Consider the following 22,842-nt stretch of genomic DNA (forward strand, 5'->3'; position numbering starts at 1 on the left):
CTAACATTTTCTCTCTATTTGAGGTTGCTGGCCAACAAGGGTCTGGACCGAATCCTCTAGATTTAAATTCTTAACTCTGTCCCTGTCCATCCCTAACCCTTTCCTAAAATATTAGATATAATAATATAAAAAAAAGGTCAAAAACATTTCCCTGCCTCAAAAAATATCTGCCCACAAAATATATCTTTACCTTTTACAAACATATTTCCGTAAAGTTAATTTACTTTATTTAAGGTAACACAATTCTGGGATGAAGAATAAAACTGCCTTCTTTGTGTTGGACTATAATGACACAGACAAAGAGGCTGTTGGTGTAGATGGCGTCCATGCAAGGTTGGTTTATTTCCCACCTCACTTAGTGTGGAATAGCAGCGGCCTGACCATCCCCGCCAGCACCTTGGGCAGCTGGGACGAGATGACCTCGGACATCATCTCCGGGAACTCCACCTTCATGGCGTCCGCCTGGATGTAGGTGCTCAGGCAGTACAGGTTGACCTTCTTGACGATCTGAAACCCCCAAGGTCACGCCGCCAATTAGCAAGGGGTCGGATGCCTCATGTACTCTCCCTCTTGAATCGTGCACTCCCACCCGAGGGGCAGCGGAGCGTGCTGTGAGGGAGGGATAGGGCTGAATCGTACCTCATGCATGGAGTCCATCAGCTTGGTGAGGTGGTAGAACAGCTGGGAGCTCCCTGCCATTCCCTTCTCCCGCTGGTGGATGGCTTTGGTCAGCTCCCGGATGTAGCTCTGGCGCATTTCATCAAAGGCCGCCTGGCTCTTCATTCCCTCCAGTGGCACTACAGGAGGGCCAGGGGATGGAGCAGGGGGTGGGGAGATTGGGTTGAAGTTAGAGTCAAACTACGCACAGCCACGTTATGTAAATGGTCCTCCTTTATATAGAGCTTTTATCCAAAGTGCTTTACAGTGTTGACTGACATTCACCCATTCAACCAGTAACCATGCGGTTACCAGCCAACCCACTCTACCTTCTGAACTAATGCCGCTGTTATGTCATGTGGTTTTGGATGAAACCTGGGGTCAAAGCTTTTGATGCGTTCATATATATATATATATATATATATATATATCGCTGGGTCGATGCATAAAGGGCCATTTTTAATTTTGAAAGGGTAATTTTAAGTTGAATTGATGCCATCTGCTCCATATATCACGCCGTGGTTTGAAATGCTGACTGCAGTTTGAAATACTTCACAGCTTCGTCCATGGATCGTTCTTATTCAGAGTAGCAGTGCACTAAAATGAGGCCTCTACAGGTCACCTAGCCACCCTGCCCCCTTCAGGAACATGCCTTGTATTTTTTTACTCTTTGCCTTGGGTTTGGATTAACGGTACATTCAGATACATGCCAATAAGGATAGGGGGTTAGGGTATCTTGCTCTAGCTCTGCTTTACGGTTATTCTCCGGACAACGTGGATCAAACCCAGTACCTTTGCACTCTCTTATATTAGAAAATGTGATGTTTCCCATTTTATTCTGGTTTGTTTTAGTTTCGTGTGGCTTGGTTTGGCCTGGTTTTGCCTGGTTAAGAACGATTTGGGTTGAGTTTCCTGTGGCTTGGTTTGGCCTGGATTTGCCTGGTTTTGCATGGTTAAGCCTATTTGCGTTAAGTTTCGTGTGGCTTGCCTCGGCTTACCTGTGTTGAGCAGAATGATGGCCTTCATACAGAGGAACTCCTCACGGGTGACCTGAAGGTTGGCAAACTCCTGGGGGATGAACTGCATGGCCAGACACAGGTCGTAGATGGGAGTCTGCCTCATCTGGTCCCTGAGGAGAGCAAACCACTGACTCACTTTCATGTGCAAAACCCAATGTTTTGAAGCATGAATCCAATATATACAGCATGTGGTGCTTTGACAGTACCGGTTGGCAGGGCTTGGAAATAACATGTTTGAAGTGTTATTGTGGTACTACATGAGAGCTTGTGTATATTTTTATTTTGTTTGAATGATGTCATACAGTAAATAGGAGTGATTGTCAGTTCTTATTAAAATGTTCCAACTGAGTTAGATAAACGATAGCTTGTCAGTTTATCCACAAGACTAGACAATCCACAAGTTATTTTAGTTTTTGTACATGTTAAGAGATGAAACTGAACAACTATTTTCAAGGTATTCCGGCCATGGAGACCTTAACTTTCGGTCGATATCACTCAGTTGTATGATTTGTTAAAATTTGGCACAGCTTTTGTGTCTATGTTAAAGGGCCCTTATTTTACCAGCATGTATAAGGCTGATAAAATCGATCTACTGCTGACATGAAAAGTTGGAGTGTCCACGCTGATGTTTTCTATCACTTCCCTTGTGGATTTTACTGGTGAAGTTGGATCTATCCATCATATATCTGTGTTAACACTCCCACTTGTACCCAGTGGATAGTAGGGGTGGAGCTGAATCCGAAAACAGTATTTGCAAAAAAAACAGTAAAAGCACAAATAGTGGGTTTTTCCGAATATTTATTTCACACAACTATATTTAGAAAATATATACAAAAATAACATGCAAAATAGTCGGTGTTCCTCATAACTGCGAGAGTGGTGGGTATTTAACATATATAATATATACACATATATAATCCTGCCGACGTAACAGGAAGACAGGAGAGTGGAGGGGAGAGAGGGCAGAGCAGACTAAAAAGGTGCAGCGCAGGCTTATTAAAATATAAGCAAAACGTAGTAGGCCTACATGCCATCATTTTGTTCTTGATCAGTTTCTTTTTACCTTAACTGGTTTGCTGAGTTAGTTTATAATAACGTTACTTCTCTTTTGTTTTCCTGTTGGAACCTGAAATATGTGAAGCAGAGTTTGTTTAACCGGGAGGAGGAGATTAGCTTTGCTCTGGCAGGGTAGCCAGATTACCTACACGCTGTGTTCACTGCTCAGTCAGACTGTATGTCACAAATAAGAACGCTTATTTGATCGGTTAGGCCTTTTTTGGTTTGTTTATATTCTGTCTGCCCAGTGTCCTCCAATTAGGATGGGTGGTTCACAATGTCCATATAGTAATTTATCAGTTGAGTGTTTAGTTTATTGGTTTGAGTGTCGATTATAAAATGAAGGTTAGTTTTAAAAGGATTGATGTTCATGTATTAAGTGCCATAATTATTAAAATAGTTTATTGAAAAGGCCTCTTTATAATTATTAGGGTGCCAAGCACAGTGCGAAGGCAACCTATTGTAATTGTTAGTTTTATTATTATTCCGCCATGTTTGACTTACACAGCCTAAACCGCTTGCACGCTTTTTATGAAACTTACTACAGCTGTAGAGGCTGAGTCAAGATTAACAGAGAGCAAATATCACACTGATTGGCCTAAAGGTGGTGCTATAGAAACAGTCCAAAAATGCAAAATTTGAACAAGCATATCTCGTAAACGCTTTAACTTACAGTCATGAAACTAGTCATGAAACCTCAAAAACCTATGACTTCCGTCGAAAAGATTTGCCGCCATCTTGAATTTTGTTAAAAACACTCAATTCCCTAAGGATCCTAGTTTTTTTTTACTTAGACAAAAATCCTTTGGCACATATCATCTATGGACCAATGTCTTTAATCTGACATAAAAGAAAGTCTGTAAAATAAAGAATAAAGCACCCAGGAGCCATTGACTTTTAAAAGGGGTGTGGTTTAAAACGCGAAAAGAGTTAAATGCTCATATCAACATCAAGTTGGACTCCTATGATCTTGACCCCAATACAAAAGTTGTTCAGAATCAAATTCTGAACACGGTACACGCAACATATTTTCAAATGGGGCGTGGCATCGAAATGGGCGTGGCCTGTCACTAAAATCGTCGTTCAGAATCAAATTCTGAACAAGACAAAGTCAACATATTTTCAAATAGGGCAACTTAGTGGCTGTTGGGGACCAAAGTTTCAACTGCTCAAGTGAAACGAAGTTGATTGACAAAACAACATGGCCGCCAGTGACTAAAAATCGTCCAAACTTAATGCCAAAAAGCAAGGTTAACCTAAAGCAATCATCATCATTGTATCTATATCGGGCTATAGGGAGTGCTATAGCAATGAACTGAAAATCCTACGCTCAATGTTAGGTGACTTAAGGCGGGGTTAACTTGAGTCAATCATCACACAAACTTGGTGTACTTAAAGAAGCATAGGTCAAGGTTAACCTGGCTAAATCCATATGGTTCATCCATATAGGACCATAGGGGGTGCTACAGCAATTAATTGAAAACTTTAAAGACTAATAACTCCTCAGCCATTTGACTTACAGTCACGAAAGCCTATCACCAGATCTAAGCTGAGGCTCTTCCAAAACTGTCAGTTATGTTATTTTTAAGGTTGGCAAGGAAATGGTTCCAAGGGACGGTTGATGGTAACTTCCAAAGAAATACCTACATTCCACCAATGTTTTAATTAGCCACAGGTATTACTTCAGGATTCCTGATGGACAGGTTGGTTGCTCTTAGTAAGCAGAGAACCATTCTGCCCCAGCCATTGCCAATTTAGCCCACAATGATATGTTTTCGCTTGTTCTCTACCAGGTAGGATATTTTAAACTTCGAACTCTCCAACCCAATGTGTTACAACTATCGCTAATCGAAACAGCTATGCAAATCTATACGGTTAGAAACTCCAGAATACGCTGATCATCCTGATCAAATTTTGGATCAGTTTTCCCCAAAAACACTAACCAGTGTTGCAAGATTGGGCTGTTCCCCTCCCAATTGGTTACACATGTACATCCTCATGCTGTGTCTCAAGAACCTATGAGTTTATTTGGATAGATTTGCGACTATTTTGAACTTTGTTAAAAACACTAAATGGATCCCTAAGGATCCTAGGTTTTTTGACGTACGGTCATGAAAGTTTGTTCGCCCATCACCAGATCCAAGCTGAGGCTATTCCAACGTTGTCAACTCTTTATGGTCTGCGTCACGGTCTTAATGGTTAGGGTTAGGTTTATGGTCTGCGTCACAGTCTTAATGGTTAGGGTTAGGGTAAGGTTTAGGGTTAGGGTTAGTAAAAATCCTTTAGCCCATATCATCTATGGACCATTATTTTCAATTTGACATAAAGATTAGTCTGTACAATAAAGTTTAAAGCACCCATGAGCCATTGACTTCTAAAAGGGGTGTGGTTTAAACCACGAAAAGAGTTAAATGCTCATATCAACATCAAATTGGACTCCTATGATCTTGACTCCAATACAAAAGTTGTTTGGAATCAAATTCTGAACAAGAAAAAGTCAACATATTTTCAAATAAGGCGTGGCATCGAAATGGGTGTGGCCTGTCACAAAAAACACCACAGTTCATAGACGCAATGTTTGATTTGAGTGGGACCAACTTAGTGGCTGTTGGGGCCCAAAGTTCCAACTGCTCAATTAAAATGAAGTCGATTGGCAAAACAACATGGCCGCCAGAGGCTCAAAATCGTCAAAAATTGTCAAAATTTAACTTAACGTCAAAAGTCAGGGTTAACTTAACCCAATCATCATCAAGCTTGGGATAGTCAAAGGTACATGGGTCAAGATGAAACTGTCCAAATTGTATCTAAATCAGCCTAAAGTTGGCACTATTGCAACAAAAAACAAAAAATGGTTTATTGGTCGGTAGGGTTAGGGTTAGGTTTGATGGTTTATTGGTCGGTAGGGTTATATTGGTCAGCTCAGGCTTGGCACCTTAAACGCTGCTTGCAGCTTTAATTATTATTATAATAGTTTATATAATTGTTAATTGAAAACCTTTTAAGTGTTCATAATTATTATAATAATTTATTGAAGAATCCAAATTAGAAGAATGAACAAAGGCAGGATTATTTTGTCTTATTTATGCCTATTTCGACTTTTATTCGAATACAAATACAAATAGTTTTGCTGCCTCAACAAATACTGGGCTCTCTGCACATCCCTAGTGAAATCAGATTTTTAAATAGCTTCTAATGGACCTTATTCCTAGACACTAGGTGAATAAGGCCCTGACTAATTAACCTCACACCAGATGTTGAATAAGGGGCCAAGACAAATGATAATAAACACTAGGGGCGAATCAGAAGGTACTTACTGGTTAAGAATCAGATCCGGGGCAAAGTATAAGAATTCACTGGTGACGTTCTTGAATGACCTCCAGCCCAGAGAGAAGACCATCAGGTTCATCCAGGAGTACTGGATCAGGGTCATCTGGTCTGTGATGTGCAGGTTTCGAAAGCCTGCCAGACAAACAGGAAAATGAACAACTCTCACATCGCTAACACTTGATCTTTGCTAAGGCTAACTGCTCATGCTAATTGTTAATCTAATATTGAACTTTCAACTTTCTTGTTTCCACGTTCAAGACCCTTGTTTCCACGTTTGATGCCAAGGCAACCTTTTTTGCACACAATGTACTCTACGAGAGAGGGCTGTAACATTCAAAAACAATGTTGTAGACACTAAGCTGTTGAAAGTTATGGCTACAAAGTAGAGTGGTTTATCTTCTCGGTCTCACTTTCACTCCCCTTTTCCCAGTATCTCTTTCAGGGGACCACAATTTCAAAACTCTAAAAACACTCCTGGTCGCTCTCCCAATCCCAAGCACAAACAAAACCAGTGTGCGACGTAGACAGGAGAACTCGTTTTTCCAAACATTACCATCCACTTATCCACTCATACATTTTAAAAACAACCTGTGTGTGCCCAGTTCAAATCCCTAGTTGTTAAAGCTGTAGCTTAATGGCTTCCTGCTGGTTAAGAACCACGACAACCACAACGGCGGCCTGTGTCTACAAAGCCAAGGCCAGTGGGGGGGGGGGGGGGCAAGGCCAAGGCCAAACTAGCCAGTTTCCCTAGGCAACAGACTGTGGGTGACCCTGACCAGACTGGGGGATACGGAGGGAGTGTATAGGAGAAGGGGGGGGAGGGTGGGGTAAGCGTGGTTACCTGGCAGGGACTTGGACCATCTGACGATCCACAGCAGCTGCATCTCGCACAGCCGGTTGAGGCTGTTGAGCAGTGCATGCGGCAGGTCGAGCTGGGTGTTGTCGAAACCAGAGTATGCCATCTCCGGCTCGATGTTCTCCAGGATGGCCAGGATCTGGGAGGAGAGCTGCACCTCTCGGATGCCCGGCATGCAGGAGGTGGAGCCGTCCCCCGTCATCGACTGGAACATGAGGTTCACAGGAGACATGCCCAGTGACTTGAGGGCCCCGAAACGCTTCAACTTCCTGCCTGTAGGGGGGAGGGGAGGGGAAAAACAAGGAGCACTGAGATAGATATCCAAACGATTCAACTGATGAAGGCTACATCTTTGGTTCCACGTTCAAGAGTTCAGGAGGAATCACAAGATCCAGCACATCACCTGGTTGACCTGCTACCCTCAGAACAAACAGACTTAGAAACAGTTTCTTTCCACAAGCCATCACTGCACTGAACACAAACGGGCACTGACAGACACACACCACACACGCACACACACACACACGGACAATCGTGCAATAATTGTAAAAAAACTGTACATCTTATCTATTTTATATATGTATGCGTACATTGCACTACTGCCTTGTACTTTTTTACTATTTTTTTACTATTTATATGTTGTGTATACTTGGATGCTGCTACAATTACAAAATATTCTGATTCTGATCTTCAAAACACATTGAAAACTCAACAAATAAAGACAGGAAATTATGGGATTGTTTTTGTGATTCTCTAACTCAATTAGCGATAGTGAGTTAGTGATTTTTTTTTTGTATCAGTGTACAACATGGGGCCCAGATAGAGGTCAGAGTAAGGCGAACCAAATCATGCATCCGTACCTCCTAGCATCATCCCAGCCTGGTAGCACTTCCTCAGGCGACACGCGGGGCAGTTCTTCCTCCGGATCTTGTCCACGATGCAGTCATTCCGTCCAGCGCAAAGGTAATTATGATGGCCTGCTCAATGAGAAAAAGAAACACAATATACCCAATTTTAACATCATTCACTGACAACGGCTGTCTCTTTTCTCTTTCTCATCTCTATCTCGCTCCCCTTTCCTCCCCCCTCTCTTCTTTCCTCTCCTTGCTTGTCCGCTCGCCTGCTCCCTCTGACTTTACCAACACAACAACCAAGCAGCAACTGTGTTCTTCTGGGAAATACACAACTTCTCGACAAACACACATACACGGCTTCTCCTCTGAGGTGAGTTTTGGAGAATAGATGGAGAAGAGATAGGTCAATGTGACACTCGCTAGTTGCCAAATAACCACAGCAGGGTGACCTGGGCCTGGTTTCCCAAAACATTCGTAACCTCTACTTAAAAGTTCTACCTTAACATCTTGCATGTTTCCCGAAATGTTCATTGCTACAAATCTCTTTCGTACGTCGTTTGTTGGTAAGGTTGGTCTGAAGCACTCGTAGAACCTTCTTAGCTCTAACGTAGGCAGTGTTGTGTTTCACCAATACACAGTACAGTACATATACGGTACAGCAGGCGAGGTCAGCTCGACTCGCTTCATATTATTTCAAAAACTCGCAATTTCAAGAAATTATATTATTAAAAATATTTATTTTACAATTCAAAAATTAACAAAACTTTTAAATTAAGGAAATGATACTGGGAAACGAATAAACCATTACAAGCCATGTGTAATGTGGTCGAAAGACTTTTTTCAACTACCGCCTCTTTCCCTTGACGATGCGCAAAGCCTGCACACAGACAGGTAGCAAAAAGCAAAGCAGTCTCAGCATAAACAGTATTATATAATAAGAGGACATTATCGGGAAACCGGGCCCGGAACATTGTGAGCCTTACTCTAATTAAGCGCCCCTTCCATCGCCACGATGTGAGCGATACTGTAGCTGAAGCACCCCAAACTGCCACATTGTTAGTGTAAGTCTTGCCATAGCACCTCTAATCACCACGATGTAAGCGTTAGCTAAAGCCCCTCTAACCGCCAAGATGTTTGCATAACTAGCTGCACCTTCTTAACGCCACAATGTGAGCGTTACTCTAGCTAAAGCACCTTCTTACCGCCACAATGTAACCGTTACTTGTTAAAAAACCCTCTGACTGCCACAATGAGCGTTAGTAAAAGTCCCTGTATCGCCACGATGTGAGCTTAGCATGTAGCTAAATCCCCTGTAACCGCCACAATGTGAGCTTAGCATGTAGCTAAAGCACCTTCTTACCACCACGATGTGAGCTTAGCGTAGCTAAAGCCCCTCTAACCGTCATGATGTGAGCATTAGCTAAATAAGCAATTATTTACAATTATTTACAATTCCCTCAACGGCCTGATCAATTGATTTTCACAGTTGTGTACCTTCTGTTGGAATTCTTTTAACTCATTTATTTGTTTGTGGCTATTATTTTTGAATAATTCTAATATATTTTTATTGTGATTACAATTTATTAATCGTTTTGTCCAACATGACCCAGGATCATGAACGCTTGATATGGACATATATGTCAACGGCATGATTGCTTAACGGATACTTAATGCACAATATGTTTTGCCGACCTAATATATTTGAAAACATTTAACGACAAGCTAGTTGTGGGAGAGCCATCAAATGTTTTAGTGCTAAGAATTGAAGGATACAATTTGGTGCACCAAGGGCCCCAGTTTGACGCGACAAGGTCCCTTATTTGGGCAGAAAGACGAAAATGCGTCAGCAGTGGGCACGGTGGGTGTGTACGTGCCCTCACCTTCTACCGCTCGCTTGAAGAACACCTTGCAGCTGCCGCAGGTTAGAACCCCGTAATGACACCCGGACGCCTCGTCCCCGCAGATCACGCACAGCCTCTGGGGTGGCAGGCTGTAGAAATCACGGAAACACGTATACACACACACACACACACACACACACACACACACACACACACACACACACACACACACACGCACACGCACCCACGCACACCAATACACACACGCATATACACGTATACAAACACAGACACACACGCACGCACACAGACACACGAACACACGCACACAGAATTGCAAACTGCAATTACATGCAGTTTTTTTATTTTATTTGAGTGACGCAGTGAGCTGACTAAAGCTGTTGTTTGCTGTCGACCTGTTGTCTCATAATTACCCGGGAAAGGTGGAGTAAGAAGGCGAGTTCCTCTGTGATGCGGGACTGGCACCATGGGCCCCATACGGGTACAGGTCGTCGGACAGACCCGCAGACTGGTTCCAGAAATGCGTCTCCGCCGCGTTCCCATTCGGGAAGGACCACCGCGGATCTTCATTTTTGTAAGCCATCAGCTGCTGATGGTGCTGCTGCTGATGGTGCTGCTGCTGCTGATGATGGTGCTGCTGTTGTGCGTGTGCTTTGGTCATGTGTGCGTCGAAGTTGAGCATGATGCCCTTGCTGGGTAGCCCAGACCTCAACTCAGTTCTTACTTGGGGCAGGACTACAGGTGCGAGCGGGTGTTGTTGGTTCAGGTCGACCAGGAAGTTTGGGGACCCCTCTATCCCCTGGGAACTCGTCGACGTGAAGCTCGACGCGTCATCCGCGAATCCCGGAGTTTTCTTCTCGACTTCATAAAAAGTGCCTAGGGCGGCCATCTCCGTGGGCAGGTCAAACCCGGGGGTGCCTCCAGCGTGGTCCATGATGAGCGACGGCTCTTTCTCGTCCTTTATAAACTTACAGGTCGCGGTCGACGCGCGATGCAACCTGTGCACCGTCGATTCTTTGGCGCTCGGCACTTTGACATAATCGGCCCACGACATGTTCATGTTGTCCGTCTTCTCGTGTTCCTCCACCCGGCTGAAGTAGTGCTGCTGCTTCAGAGCCAGCGGGTGATCCACCAGGGGGCATTCTTTGTAACCGTCGAGGTCCAGAAGAGGAGCGCCCTGGTGCAACAGAGTTCCGATGTTGCCGAAGTGACGCACGGTGGTGGACACGCAGGTCGACGCCGGTGACTTCCCGTGGGTGAATCCCATGTCGTTCAGTTCACCGATGGTAGTGTTGTCTCTGGATTCCGTGGAGTCGGCGAGAGAAGTGCTTACTGCGTCCATCCTCCCATTGGGTTTGTTCTCCATCTGCGTCAGGAGAAAGCGCGGGGCCTGAAACCGCCACCCTGCGGCGCAGCCCTCCCCCTGGACACACTCTCGCTTTGACGCTTTGTTTTTCCCTGCTGTCTTTCACATTAAAAGTTAGCTACTTAATACATGGTCGATCAAATGGATTGTTTAATGATAATAATAATAATAATGATTCAAATAATACTAGCCTACTAATCAATTACAAAACCTACAATAAGTAGCCTACCATTAGAGCAAAGGAGTACCCGAGTCTGATGACAAAATGTTGAACTAACTGATGTTCGCCTTTCGCTGTCATATTTCCAAACTCTTCAGCGACCCTTTCCTTTTCCCCTTTCCCTTTTCAATCCAGCAGAAAGCCGCTTCCTCCGCCCTCTCAGTCTCCACCCCGGGTGATGGAGCAGAAGTCTCCTCCCCGGGGATACGTGCCTCAGTTTATAATCCGAGTTTATCGCGTCTCCCTTTTTCTCACACCAACATAGATCTGATGAACCTCATTAGATAATGCTAGATATACAATCTATGAGAGAGGACATATCTAATGCTAAACATTTAATTATATTACACATGAAGGTCATGGTCAGATGTTCACTGCTGCTAAATGATGAAATAGAAACTACTGGACATATTACGCCCACACTCGGTCCTAAACGAATGCAATATAACCTATGACCTATGACTTGAATATGAAGAATGTACATATGGATTGAAATGAGTGGCTGGTCTTCCACTGTGGAACTGCAGCTGTAACCAGGCTCCAGAGAGCAGTGGGACGCAGCCCGGGTCGACCTCTTGAAGTCGTCGTGACATCCGAGCTTTTACATGTTGGGAGAGAGGAGACAATATTGCCTCGATTGGCGTCCAGTGAGGATTTTTATTACATTGATCTTGTTGTAGACAAAGACGAACAGGATTCATGGAAGATTTAGGGGCAGCGTTGCCGAAAATAAACACAAATATTTGACATACATTTTTACATTTTATATAGGTGATAATTATATGAAACAAATCTCTCTCTCTCTCTCTCTCTCTCTCTCTCTCTCTCTCTCTCTCTCTCTCTCTCTCTCTCTCTCTCTCTCTCTCTCTCTCTCTCTCTATATATATATATATATATATATATATATATATATATATATATATATATATTATTTTTTTATTGTTATATTTTATCATTTTTATTAGGACTATAATGACAAAAACAATTTATGAATTTGGGGTTTCCAAAAATGTAATATTGAAATTAGTGGAGCTTGAATCATATAATGCATTGTCCAAATCTCCCTATATTGGGCAAATAACTCCAACCACAGGGCATCTTTTGTGATAACAAAGTCCTCTTCCAAGTGTTATAGGCCTTGCTTCTTAAATTAAACAACTGTAATCACACAACATGATAAAACCAGATCCGTATGACATAATATAATCCACGCCCCATTTTTCATGTACTACATGCACTGATTTTCCCAGAATTTCTGAGTGGGCGTAGTGAGTGTTTTTGTTTTGTTTTCATAATCAGTGGTGTGTTCATGTTGCTGATGTTGAGGTGTGTGGTTATGATGCACGCCGCGACCTTGGACCTGTATCTCCCGCGTCACAGGCCGGCTATCAGCGGGCATCCGGGACCACTATCTTCAGGCTTGCCGTTGTGTCATGGCTGCCTCCTTTAAACACTGGATGGAGTGGTGTCCGTCCCTCCACCATCCCCCCATTCCCAACACCCACACACCTTATCTTTTATCCGGATGTAAAACCAGTCAAGGAGTCCAGATATCGGCTTCTAATTCCGAAATGTAGGCTGATAATTAAAGTTCCCAGTTTTGCAAGTTGACTCACCAAAAAGGGAGTTTATTTGCACAAAATATTAATAAAAAGCTTGTGGGGCGCCCACAAGCTTGTCCCAATTATCCCAGTCCGAAGAATGTTCTATGAACCGGTAAAAGATTTAATCCATCTGTGCTTCAGTTCTGGCCTCAGTCACGGGGGGTCAGGGTTCTGACTTGTTACCATCAAGCAAAAGTAACACAGCAGCCCACAGTTTCCCAGGGTTGACAGTTGAGCCAAAGCAAATATGTCTCCCGTGTTTTATGATCTCAATTTGGTGGAGGAGGCTTGCGTGACCGGTAAGACTGTTCCTGCGTGCATGTGTGTGCGTGTGCGTGTGCGTGTGTGTAAGTGTGTGAGAGATGGGGCGGGGAGAGAGGGCAAAATAAAGTGAAAGAGAGGGAGAGAGACACATTTGTGTGTGTGTGTGTGTGTGTGTTGTGTGTCACTACAACGCGTGTCACTTCTGTTATAGTTTCCATGTGTTGTTGTACTTGTATACAAGAAGAAATTCTCTGAACGAAGATTTATTGATGTGTTAGAGGCCCATCTTTTTTTCTTATTGGTCTAATCTATGTTAATAAGGCCTTATATTGATCAAATCATGGTTAGGCATAACACATGGTTTCAACAACCCTGTTTTTGCGCCAGATTTTTTGACGACTGAACTTTAGAGTAAATGTTGTTTATTTAAGGGATTGCTGTCTGTACAGTTAAAACACTTCAGATGGATTAATTTGACCCTGCCTGATCGCTTGAACATTATAACTTTATTAATGATTTACTTTCAATAACCCAGGGGAAAACAAACATTGATGGGGGAGAAATTATTAACAACTCACAGAGCTGTTGGTGTGGAAGGAAAATAAAAACAATGCAACTGGCAGGAGTCTCTATAGCACCATCTAGTGGCTCAAAAAGAGAATGACTACTGGAGAAGAGTAAACACAAAATAACATACTGAATTATATTCAGGTTGTGTAAAATATACAAATAATAACAAGTATTATTATAAATGCTTTGCTGTTTTTTCATTCGGGCCAAACGTTCTACCGAACACATATTTTATGTATAGGCTTTAAAAAATCAAAGATTCTTGTCTATTTCTGTAAGACATTTCTGCATCTCTAAACTGTGGAATACACCTCTAATATAGACACATATCCAAATGTACAGTAACTAATATCTTAAGGATAGTCTAGTGATAACATGTTCTGGGTGTGAGGACCACAAGCTAACCTGTTTGCAGAGACATTTCTCGCTGTTTATTTCATTGTTAGTTACTTTGGTGGCAGGCGTCTGCTAAATTGCTAAATATAAGAATACTAATAACATTGCATCAATTAGTCTCGCGTGCTTTTCGGTTGGAGGTAGCGCGGGTCACCTCTTCCAGCCGTCGGATGAGGCCAGCCATTGCGTCCATGTTGTAGCTCTTGCACTCCAGCAGCTCGAAGCGCAGGCTGGAGATGTCCTGCTTGATCTCCTTCAGCTCCCCTGCAGGGGGCGCCAAACGCATCGGCTTTTATTAGATTGTACTTTATTGCTTTGTATTTTCGCTTTGCCTATGAGGTTATATTCAATTTTACTCTTTCCCCAACATTTACTTATTCTGAATACTTTGCTGATTCACTATCAAGTATTTTAATAATGAAGGATTATTATTAATGTTTAGAACAAATAACAATCGCCCAAAGATGGTGTCTGACGATGAGAGTGACAGTTGGCTCCGCCTACCTTCGTTGACCTCATCGTGGTCGCGGTCTGACTGGGCGTTGATGATGTACCTCTTCACCAGGCGGTTCATAATTTTCTGTTGAAATACACACACGCACACACAAACACACACACACAAAGACGTATGTTACCATCTCTGTTCGACAGCATTTCGGGAGAGTTCAGAATCGGTCGGTGATAAAACCACTCAACTCCCCAGTGCCCTTGAGTTGTGAGTCTGTCAGTGGAAGGTTGCCAATATGAATTCCCACACTGATAAGAAAAATATAGGCCAGGGGCTTGTGTGTGTACGTGTGTGCTTGTTGGTATCTTTGTGTGTGTGTGTGTGTGTGTGTTTATCTATTCGTGTGTCGCTTGACAAGGAGAGGAAGAGATGGAATTATTATGGGAGTGTGTTTAGTCATCCAATCTAATCACTGGTGCCTTAAGACATGTTTTAATAGCCATAATAAATGAAAGCCTGCCGCTGCAGTGTGTGTGTGTGTGTGCGTGCGTGTGTGCGTGCGACCTTTCAGTCCTAAAAAGGAAGAATTACATGAGTGTACAATGGATGATGTAAGTTTTCAGAACATAAAAACAAATGAATACTGCTTATGAATATGTGAGTAATACATGCATAAATAAATGAAGTGAATTGATCATTTAAAGGTGCTTTACCTGGTGTGTGCTCGGAGCCGTTGACGTAGCAACATTTTCTTCATCTGGCGGATTCAGCTAACGGTTAAAAGATACAAATAAATGATGACTATGGACATTGGGGGGTTCGAACCCAGAACCTTTTTGACTGTGAGTCAACCCCTCACCCAGTGGTTTCCAAGTCTTTTTACCTATGACCCCATGAACATCTGCATAATATCATCATATCCCAGTTAAGTTGTTAGTTTTAGTTTGCTTATAGCTACAAATCATTAGTTGGTATAGCACCTTTGGTTAGTACCCCTAACTGTAACAAATGTATTGTCAAATATCGCTAGCTTTTAAGTCAGCCATCTCCCACAACCCCAAAATGCATATCAGGAGACCCCCAGCCCGGAACCAACAGACTAAACTATCCCCATCCCCTCAGACCTTGTTGAGCTCCTGGTTGAGCTCCGGCTGGTCCTTGACCTCCAGGTGAGGAAGTCTACAGAGAAGCTTAAGGATTCCCAGCGACGTTCCCAGGATGCACTTGGGGCTTGGAACAAGGTTGAAGGGCACTGGCAGCGTGCCGCCGTGCTCAAAGTAAGAGAACCAGAGTTTGGAGCGGGCAAACTTCCACTCCACGTCCGAATCGTCCTGCAGCACGACAGAGAGGAAGGTAAGAGGTGCCAGTCCATCATTCATTTATTCATGAGAGAAAGGATTTATTCATTCATAAGAGAGATGAAGCGTTCATGCGTCAGAGGGATAAATCTATGTTAAGATCCCTCTGGAATTCATATGGGGTTGCAGGGGATCGCTGGCTTATTCATCTCACAGATCAGACCTCAGATTAACAATTTAAAGTCTGATAGCAGTTGGAGGGTAAAGGCCTCAAGCAAACTACTACTAACTCCTTCAGTGGTTACATCATGACCATTGGCAAATGGTAGAGTTAAAACTATGCGTGGAAGCAGTTGCAAAACAGTAAGAAACCGGATTCGCAATACATTTTGGATCAGAAATATGCGCCACAGGGCCAAATAAGGCTTGGAACCACAGCTTTGGAACCTACAAGAACGCCGGGGGTTTGGGACTCACCTCGATCTCCTGGAAGGAGCTGTTGAACATGGCGATGAGCATGTTGAGGAGGACGATGACCATGATGATGTTGTACACGCCGTAGAGGATATAGCCTGTGTTCTCGATGAACTTGTGGTTGGTGTCCAGAACGACGGATCGCACCTCGGACAGGCCGAAGATGGCCCAGAACAGGGTCTTGAAGCTCTCCTCCACACTGGGTGAGGAAACACAAGGAGCTCTCTGTCGGTGTGTGAGGTTCAGTCCCTCAGTCAGCACAGTGTTTCCCAACATTTTGTGTTATGTACCCACACTCACACTCACCCAGTACACGGTCATCCACACCAAACCAGGAATGTTATTCCCTTTGCACCCATAATGTCGGTCGGGATAGATTAAGCTGTGCAGTGAACATTTTAAAAAAATTCTTCTAAATAACCATCACCTCAAAGGACACATAATTTGGGTCACATCATCTACATACGTGTCTGATCTTACGTTTAGTCGGGATTTTTGATTTGCTAGAAAAATGGCACACTGGTAAATTCCAAATATGTTAATTAGTGAACATTATTTTATCAACCACGAATCCGCTTCAGAAGGTAGCAGAAAGTTGAAACTTGCCATGAACAAAGAGGGCACCTACCTTAACATGCAAAAGTTTTGTGCAGATACCTCATTCCATAGTTGCCTTTAAGCGTAATGCACCACTTCGCCAGCAGGTGGCACAGAATAACACATAAATGGCATTTCTATTAAACGTGTGTGTGTATGGATTATGGGAGTAAAACCAAAAAACGGAGAACAAATACAGAGACATAGTTGTGTCTAGAAGTAATGACTACACCCGAGATTTGCTCCAAAAGGGCGGCCGCGTACCTTGTGTGACTGCTTGCAGTCCTAGTTAAGATGGTTGTTGCCTAGGAACTCATATTATACTAGGATCATTTAGCATCATAATTGATATTGTAGCGGCCTAGGAACTTACATTACACTATTATCATTTAGCATCATTATTAATATTGTAGTGGCCAATAAACTTAAACCATACTGTTAATATTGCAGTGGCGTTTACTTGGGGATAAATATATAAATAAATGAATACATATTTTAACAAATAAAAGGATATGTATATTTTAAGTGAACTCACGTGGTGAAGGCGTCGTTCTGCTTGGCCCCCAGGTAGTAGGAGTACAGGATGAACATGCCGATCATGAAGGCCACGAACACGGTGATGAAGATCACCATGAACTTGAAGATGTCCTTGACGGTGCGGCCCAGCGAGATCTGCAGCGGCCCGAAGCTCTCGTTGGCCGGCAGGATGTAGGCGATGCGGGAGAAGCTCAGCACCACCGCCACGGCGTACAGCCCCTCGGAGAGCAGCTGGGGGTCCGATGGCATCCAGTGGATCCGCGCTGGAGGTACACACACGCATACAGAAACACAGGCACGCAGAAACATACGCATATACACAGAAAGATACGCATGCAGACACACGCGCGCAGGCACACAGAAACAGGCACACACAGAAACACAGAAACACGCACACACAGAAACACAGAAACACGCACACACAAATACATGGAAACATACGCACATGAAAATGTGCAGACACACACACATACGCAAACGCACACAAACACACGTCTGATTAATTATTATTGAGTAATTTAGCAGATGCTTTTATCCATAGTGGCTTCAGTGTATTGAGATGATGTCATTAAGCATCTGGCTCAAGGCTCTAATCAATAGAATTATCTACAATTTGCCGTTTAGATATTTCATCCAAAATGACTTACAGTGCTTTTTTCCCATAATAAGCAATAATAATATAATATAATAATAATATAATGTAATATAATATATAAGTAATGCGAAATAACAATTCTACAATAATACTATAATAATAATAATATTTTTTGTGAAATATAACAAATATAAAATTGAAAAAAATAAAACATAGATACAATAAAAGCAATCAAAACAACAACACTAATAAAGAAGCGGTCTGGAGACTGACCCAGCTGGAAGTACTGGACCTCTGCGGGCAGCGTGACGTTGGCCAGGTCGCTGTAGCGCACGTCCACGTAGAGCTGGGCGGCGTGCGCGTGCCAGAAGGCCATCCACCGCGCCGTGAAGGACGTCACGAAGATGGCCAGGATGCCAAAGTCCAGGAGGTTCCAGGGCTCAGACACGTACTCCCTGATGTCCTGCGACCAGATGTGTTTACACTCGGCGCAGATCTTACCTAGACACAGAGGACATTGTCACAGATGTGTTCTACTCTTTGTCTAACCTTTATTCAGCCATGTAGCTGCCCCCGGGGCCGCGGATGGCTGCTAGCAAGGTGCTAACAGGCGTCTCTTCTTATCGAGCCTCATGTCTGTTTAGACATTGTCGCTCGAAGCAGGGATACAAATGTTCACACCGAATTGTAAAGTCGACAGTATTTTCCTTCCTTTTCTAAACCAGCATTAACAAAACATAGCAAGAACATGTATGATTATGAATGTGTGTAATTGGTCAGACATTATTTGTGTATGGGTGAATGCAGGGTGTTTTTTACTCTGCAGAATCATACATCATCATTTAGTGGACATAAGGGCTAACCAGGGTCCAACATGAACACCTGATACCAGCCAATGGCAAAAACTCACTGCTACATATAAATTGTTTGGCCGGTAGATTTCATCACTAAGGGTAAATCATACAATTCTAAAAGTTACAATTATTGCACCCTGGCTCATACTGGCTCACCCCCGGCTACTGGCTATAGTCATATTTTATATGCTAATGAAGGCCATCATTATTATCTTATTATATATTATCTTCTAATATTCTGGTATGAGTGTGGGCAGAGTAAACATAATTTCCCCTGCGTGGGCAGTTTCCTGCTCTCACTAATGATCGCAAGCTCCGGCAGACTCACTTATAGTTATTACAGTGTGTGTGTGTGTGTGTGTGCGTGTGTACTAGTGTGTGCAAGGGTGTGTGTGCATCCTTGTGTGTCTGCCTATGTGAGCGTGTGTTGTGTGTGTGTCTGCATGTGTTAATGCAATATGGCAAACTGAATTCTTTCTCATTCTCAGCAGAAATTATCTGATAACAGATTAAATGGAAATCGTGTGACCAGAATAGAGAGTGTGTGTGTGTGTGTGTGTGTGACTGCCTGCCTGTCTGTTTGCATGCATGCATACAAGTGTGCGTGCGTGCGTGCGTGCGTGTGTGTGTGTGCGTGTGCATGTGGACATTTGCAATGTGTATGTGTGTGCATGTGCAGTGTATCAATGTGTAGGTGGTGTTCCTGTGTGTGTGTGTGTGTGTGCAGTGTATCAATGTGTGTGTGTGTGTGTGTGCGTGCGCAGTGCGTCTACATATGTGCAGCGGTTCCGTTGTGTGTGCGTGTGTGCAGTGCGTCGCCCGGTGTCTCCAGAGTGTCGTTTCTCGTGACCTATGACCCAGGAGATGATGAGGATCTCCATCCAGGTGAAGGGGGTGGTCTTCATGCGGAACAGCTGGGAGGGGTGGTCCTGGGTGGTCATGTTGGGCAACAGGGCCGTGCCCTGGAAGCGATCGGCCGCATTCATCACCAGCAGGAACAGGAAGACCATCAGGGACGCCGCGTGGGCCACGAACTTCAGAAAGGGCCCGCGCATCACCCTGCCCAGCTAGGGTAAGGTAAGGTAAGGTAAGGTAAGGTAAGGTAAGGTGCTTTGGTAACACCGGAGGGGAGATCTGCTGTGACATTTCTGTGTCACAGCAGAAAGCAATACGAAATAAAGATAAAATAAGAATAAAAACTACAAAAAGCATGTCGAAGAGATACGTCGTAACTAGATGATGTGTCTGTACCCGTTTATATAGGCATAATAATCATAGGTCTGCATAAGCAGTAAAATGCAGTTCATTAAGGAGCGGCTGTGGTCGTAAGGGGCATCTTCCACACTTTGGTGTTTGAACCCAGAAGCTTTTCCCCTTGGAGTCCCACAACCCCTAACCACTGGAGACCATCTCGCCCCTGTATCCTGAAGGCAGGCGAGGACGACATGATTTAAAACAGCAATGATCGTCGCTCTCTCTCGTCAAAACAGACGGCAAACAGACGCTTAGCTTCAGCGACTGTTTAATTTGTCCCTCTTGTCGGAGAGCACATTAAAACATGTCCTGGGGCACTGCTTCGGTCAGCAGAATGCTTTCTTTGCAGGCTCCCTTGCAAGTCGCCTTCGTCCCTGGAACATCTGTTTGGTGACAGCGATGGTAGATTTGTGAGTGAAGAAGGTCGTATTTCTGTCTAGCTTTCAGCGTGCCGTTCGGAGGACAGACGGTGGGGATGGGGAAATAGCACGGTCACCAGAGTGACTGGTTGAGGATAAATGCGTCGTGTTCAAGCCACAAATCCACAAGTATTATTGTGTCCTGAATTGAAGGGAGATTGCCTTTTTCGCATAAGTGGAGAAAACCATAAGTGTTTTTTCTTTTGTGTTTCATGCATGTTTAACACATTCCTTTATGCTGAATATGAATAATTCCTAAGAAAGATTCAGATGTGTGTGTTTATGTCTTTCTGAGTGAGTGGGTGATTGTGTCTGTTTGAGTGAGGGTCTTAGTGAATGAGTGACTGAGTGAGTGAATGAGGGAGTGAATGCGAGAGTGGGTGTGAATGTGAGTGAGCCAATGAGCGATTACATCTGAGTGAGTGTGCATGTCAGCTTGTGTGTGTGTGTGTTTATTGTTTATTGTTTAAAAAGATCCCCATTAGCTGTCACCAAAGTGGGACGAGCTAGTCTTTCTGGCGTCCGCACAGAAAGACACAAAACATAACAATACACAAGATACAAATCGTAATTCACTTAACAATGATCATCTAAAAGCAGTAAATCATTAGAAACATCATCTGAAATGATTCAGAAAAAGTTATTACATTCATGGGTATTACAATCATTATTGCATTCATACAGTAAGTACGTCCATGTGTGTGTGTGCGTGCGTGCGGCCCCACCACCCTCCTCACCTGGCTGGAGGGGGCGAGCCAGTACAGGAGGGCCAGCAGCGGCAGGCCCAGCGCCACGGCCAGCACCAGCAGCAGCTTCACCGCCGTGTTCTGCTGCCGCAGACCCGACAGGTTCTCGTACCAGATGGACAGCAGCTGCTGCTGGCAGTTCGGATGGGCCACAAACTGGGGCCCGGCAGGTACCAGGTATGGGGGAGGGGTGAGGGAGGGGTGTGAAGATGTGCGTGTCGGCGCGGTGGGAGTGGGTTTGTGAGTGAGGTGTACGTGCGTATATGTAGGTGAGAGGGGGGGGGAGTGTGGGCGCGGTGGGAGTGGGTTTGTGAGTGAGGTGTACGTGCGTATATGTAGGGGAGAGGGGGGGGGAGTGTGGGCGTGGTGGGAGTGGGTTTGTGAGTGAGGTGTATGTGGGGGAGGGGCGTGTGGGGGATGGAGTGAAAGGGAGTGGGAGCGTGAGTGTGTGGGAGACCGTGAGTGTGGGGGAGTGAGAATGGGGGAGGTTGAGTGAGTGAGTGAAGAGCGACATTGGGAGAGAAAGCGAGAGAGAGCGTATGAGTATGATGGAGAGAATAAGCATGTGTGTGTGGAGAGAGAGATTAGTGATAATGGGATTTAGTGGGAGTGGGAGACAATGATAAGAAAAGGGAGAGAAGGCGAAGAATAAAGGTAATTTCCGGCCTCACCCAAACAAGCCGAAATTACCATCCAATCAATACGTTTAATTACCATTTAAACCGGTCACTTAACCCCCTAAAGCCACCTACCTTCTTCACTTCATATTTAATGGCCAGCTTGAGTCGGACAAGGCCCTGTCTGGCCGAGCGCACGGGCGGCTCGTCACATGACTCGGCGTCGCCGTTCAAGATGGCGTCCACTTCCTGTGTGTTGCGACACAGGTCCAGCAGGCCCACCACGAAGTCCTTGCACTGCATGGACAGCTTCTTGTAGTCATTCTGCACGGTTTACAAAAACCCACAAATCACTCAGAACAGGCCATCGATCAGATAATGGTGCAAGTCCCTAATATGTATCCAAAACCTGCTCTGGGAGAAAGTTAGTCTTTTTTATTTATTTACCGAAAACAACCACAAAATACCCCCGACCTCTCCACCCCACTGAAAATGTTTCTTTGTTTTCCGTTTAAAGGTTGATGTTAATTCCTCATGAGTTCTACACCCTGATGTTGTTGGTGACGGATCAATTCATGTATTGATTAGGAGTAAGCTCGCCGTAGGGTTGTAGCGGGTCAATAGTAAGTGCCGAGCTGAAGAAAGGTCAAACGCCCCATTCATGCTCTCAGTCCCACATACACACACAATAAATTATGTAAATAGTTTGTATGTGTATGTGTCTTCCATTTTCAGTTTGTTTGATTCACATGCAATATTGCTAGAAAGACGCATTTGCATTCAATCCATGACATGCTGTCTATATTAGTCCTATGCATAAAACAAAATGAGTTTCATCAGACAATGAGGTTCTATTCACATTAGTGGCCATTAAGTAATCAAATTACACAAGTAGGTAACATTCAACATTAAACTAAAGAGGGGCGTTGTAGTAATAATAATATATAATATA

The 22,842-nt window shown here is 43.9% G+C and overlaps 2 protein-coding genes across 2 annotated transcripts in view; both read right to left on the minus strand.

The window, feature by feature from the left end:
* Positions 1–351: 351 nt before the first annotated feature.
* pgr (progesterone receptor) lies at positions 352–10,997 on the minus strand (the record flags this gene model as incomplete). The annotated part of the gene is made up of 8 exons (XM_084466519.1): positions 352–507; positions 640–797; positions 1,656–1,786; positions 6,047–6,191; positions 6,901–7,188; positions 7,776–7,895; positions 9,650–9,759; positions 10,045–10,997. The coding sequence occupies 8 exons, from the start codon at positions 10,995–10,997 to the stop codon at positions 352–354; spliced, it is 2,061 nt and encodes a 686-aa protein (XP_084322645.1).
* Positions 10,998–14,160: 3,163 nt separating this feature from the next.
* Positions 14,161–22,842, minus strand: part of trpc6b (transient receptor potential cation channel, subfamily C, member 6b) — a gene marked incomplete at both ends in the record, with an annotated part of 9,456 nt that continues 774 nt past the window's right edge. The window contains 9 exons of the mRNA XM_084466370.1: positions 14,161–14,315; positions 14,556–14,631; positions 15,624–15,830; positions 16,275–16,470; positions 17,404–17,668; positions 18,274–18,501; positions 19,705–19,921; positions 21,265–21,429; positions 22,026–22,214. Coding sequence (XP_084322496.1) covers positions 14,161–14,315; positions 14,556–14,631; positions 15,624–15,830; positions 16,275–16,470; positions 17,404–17,668; positions 18,274–18,501; positions 19,705–19,921; positions 21,265–21,429; positions 22,026–22,214 — 1,698 coding nt within the window. The remainder of the gene's footprint in view (positions 14,316–14,555; positions 14,632–15,623; positions 15,831–16,274; positions 16,471–17,403; positions 17,669–18,273; positions 18,502–19,704; positions 19,922–21,264; positions 21,430–22,025; positions 22,215–22,842) is intronic.

Source organism: Micromesistius poutassou (genome assembly GCF_964030765.1).
Source record: "Micromesistius poutassou genome assembly, chromosome: 4".
NCBI classification, from domain to species: domain Eukaryota; kingdom Metazoa; phylum Chordata; class Actinopteri; order Gadiformes; family Gadidae; genus Micromesistius; species Micromesistius poutassou.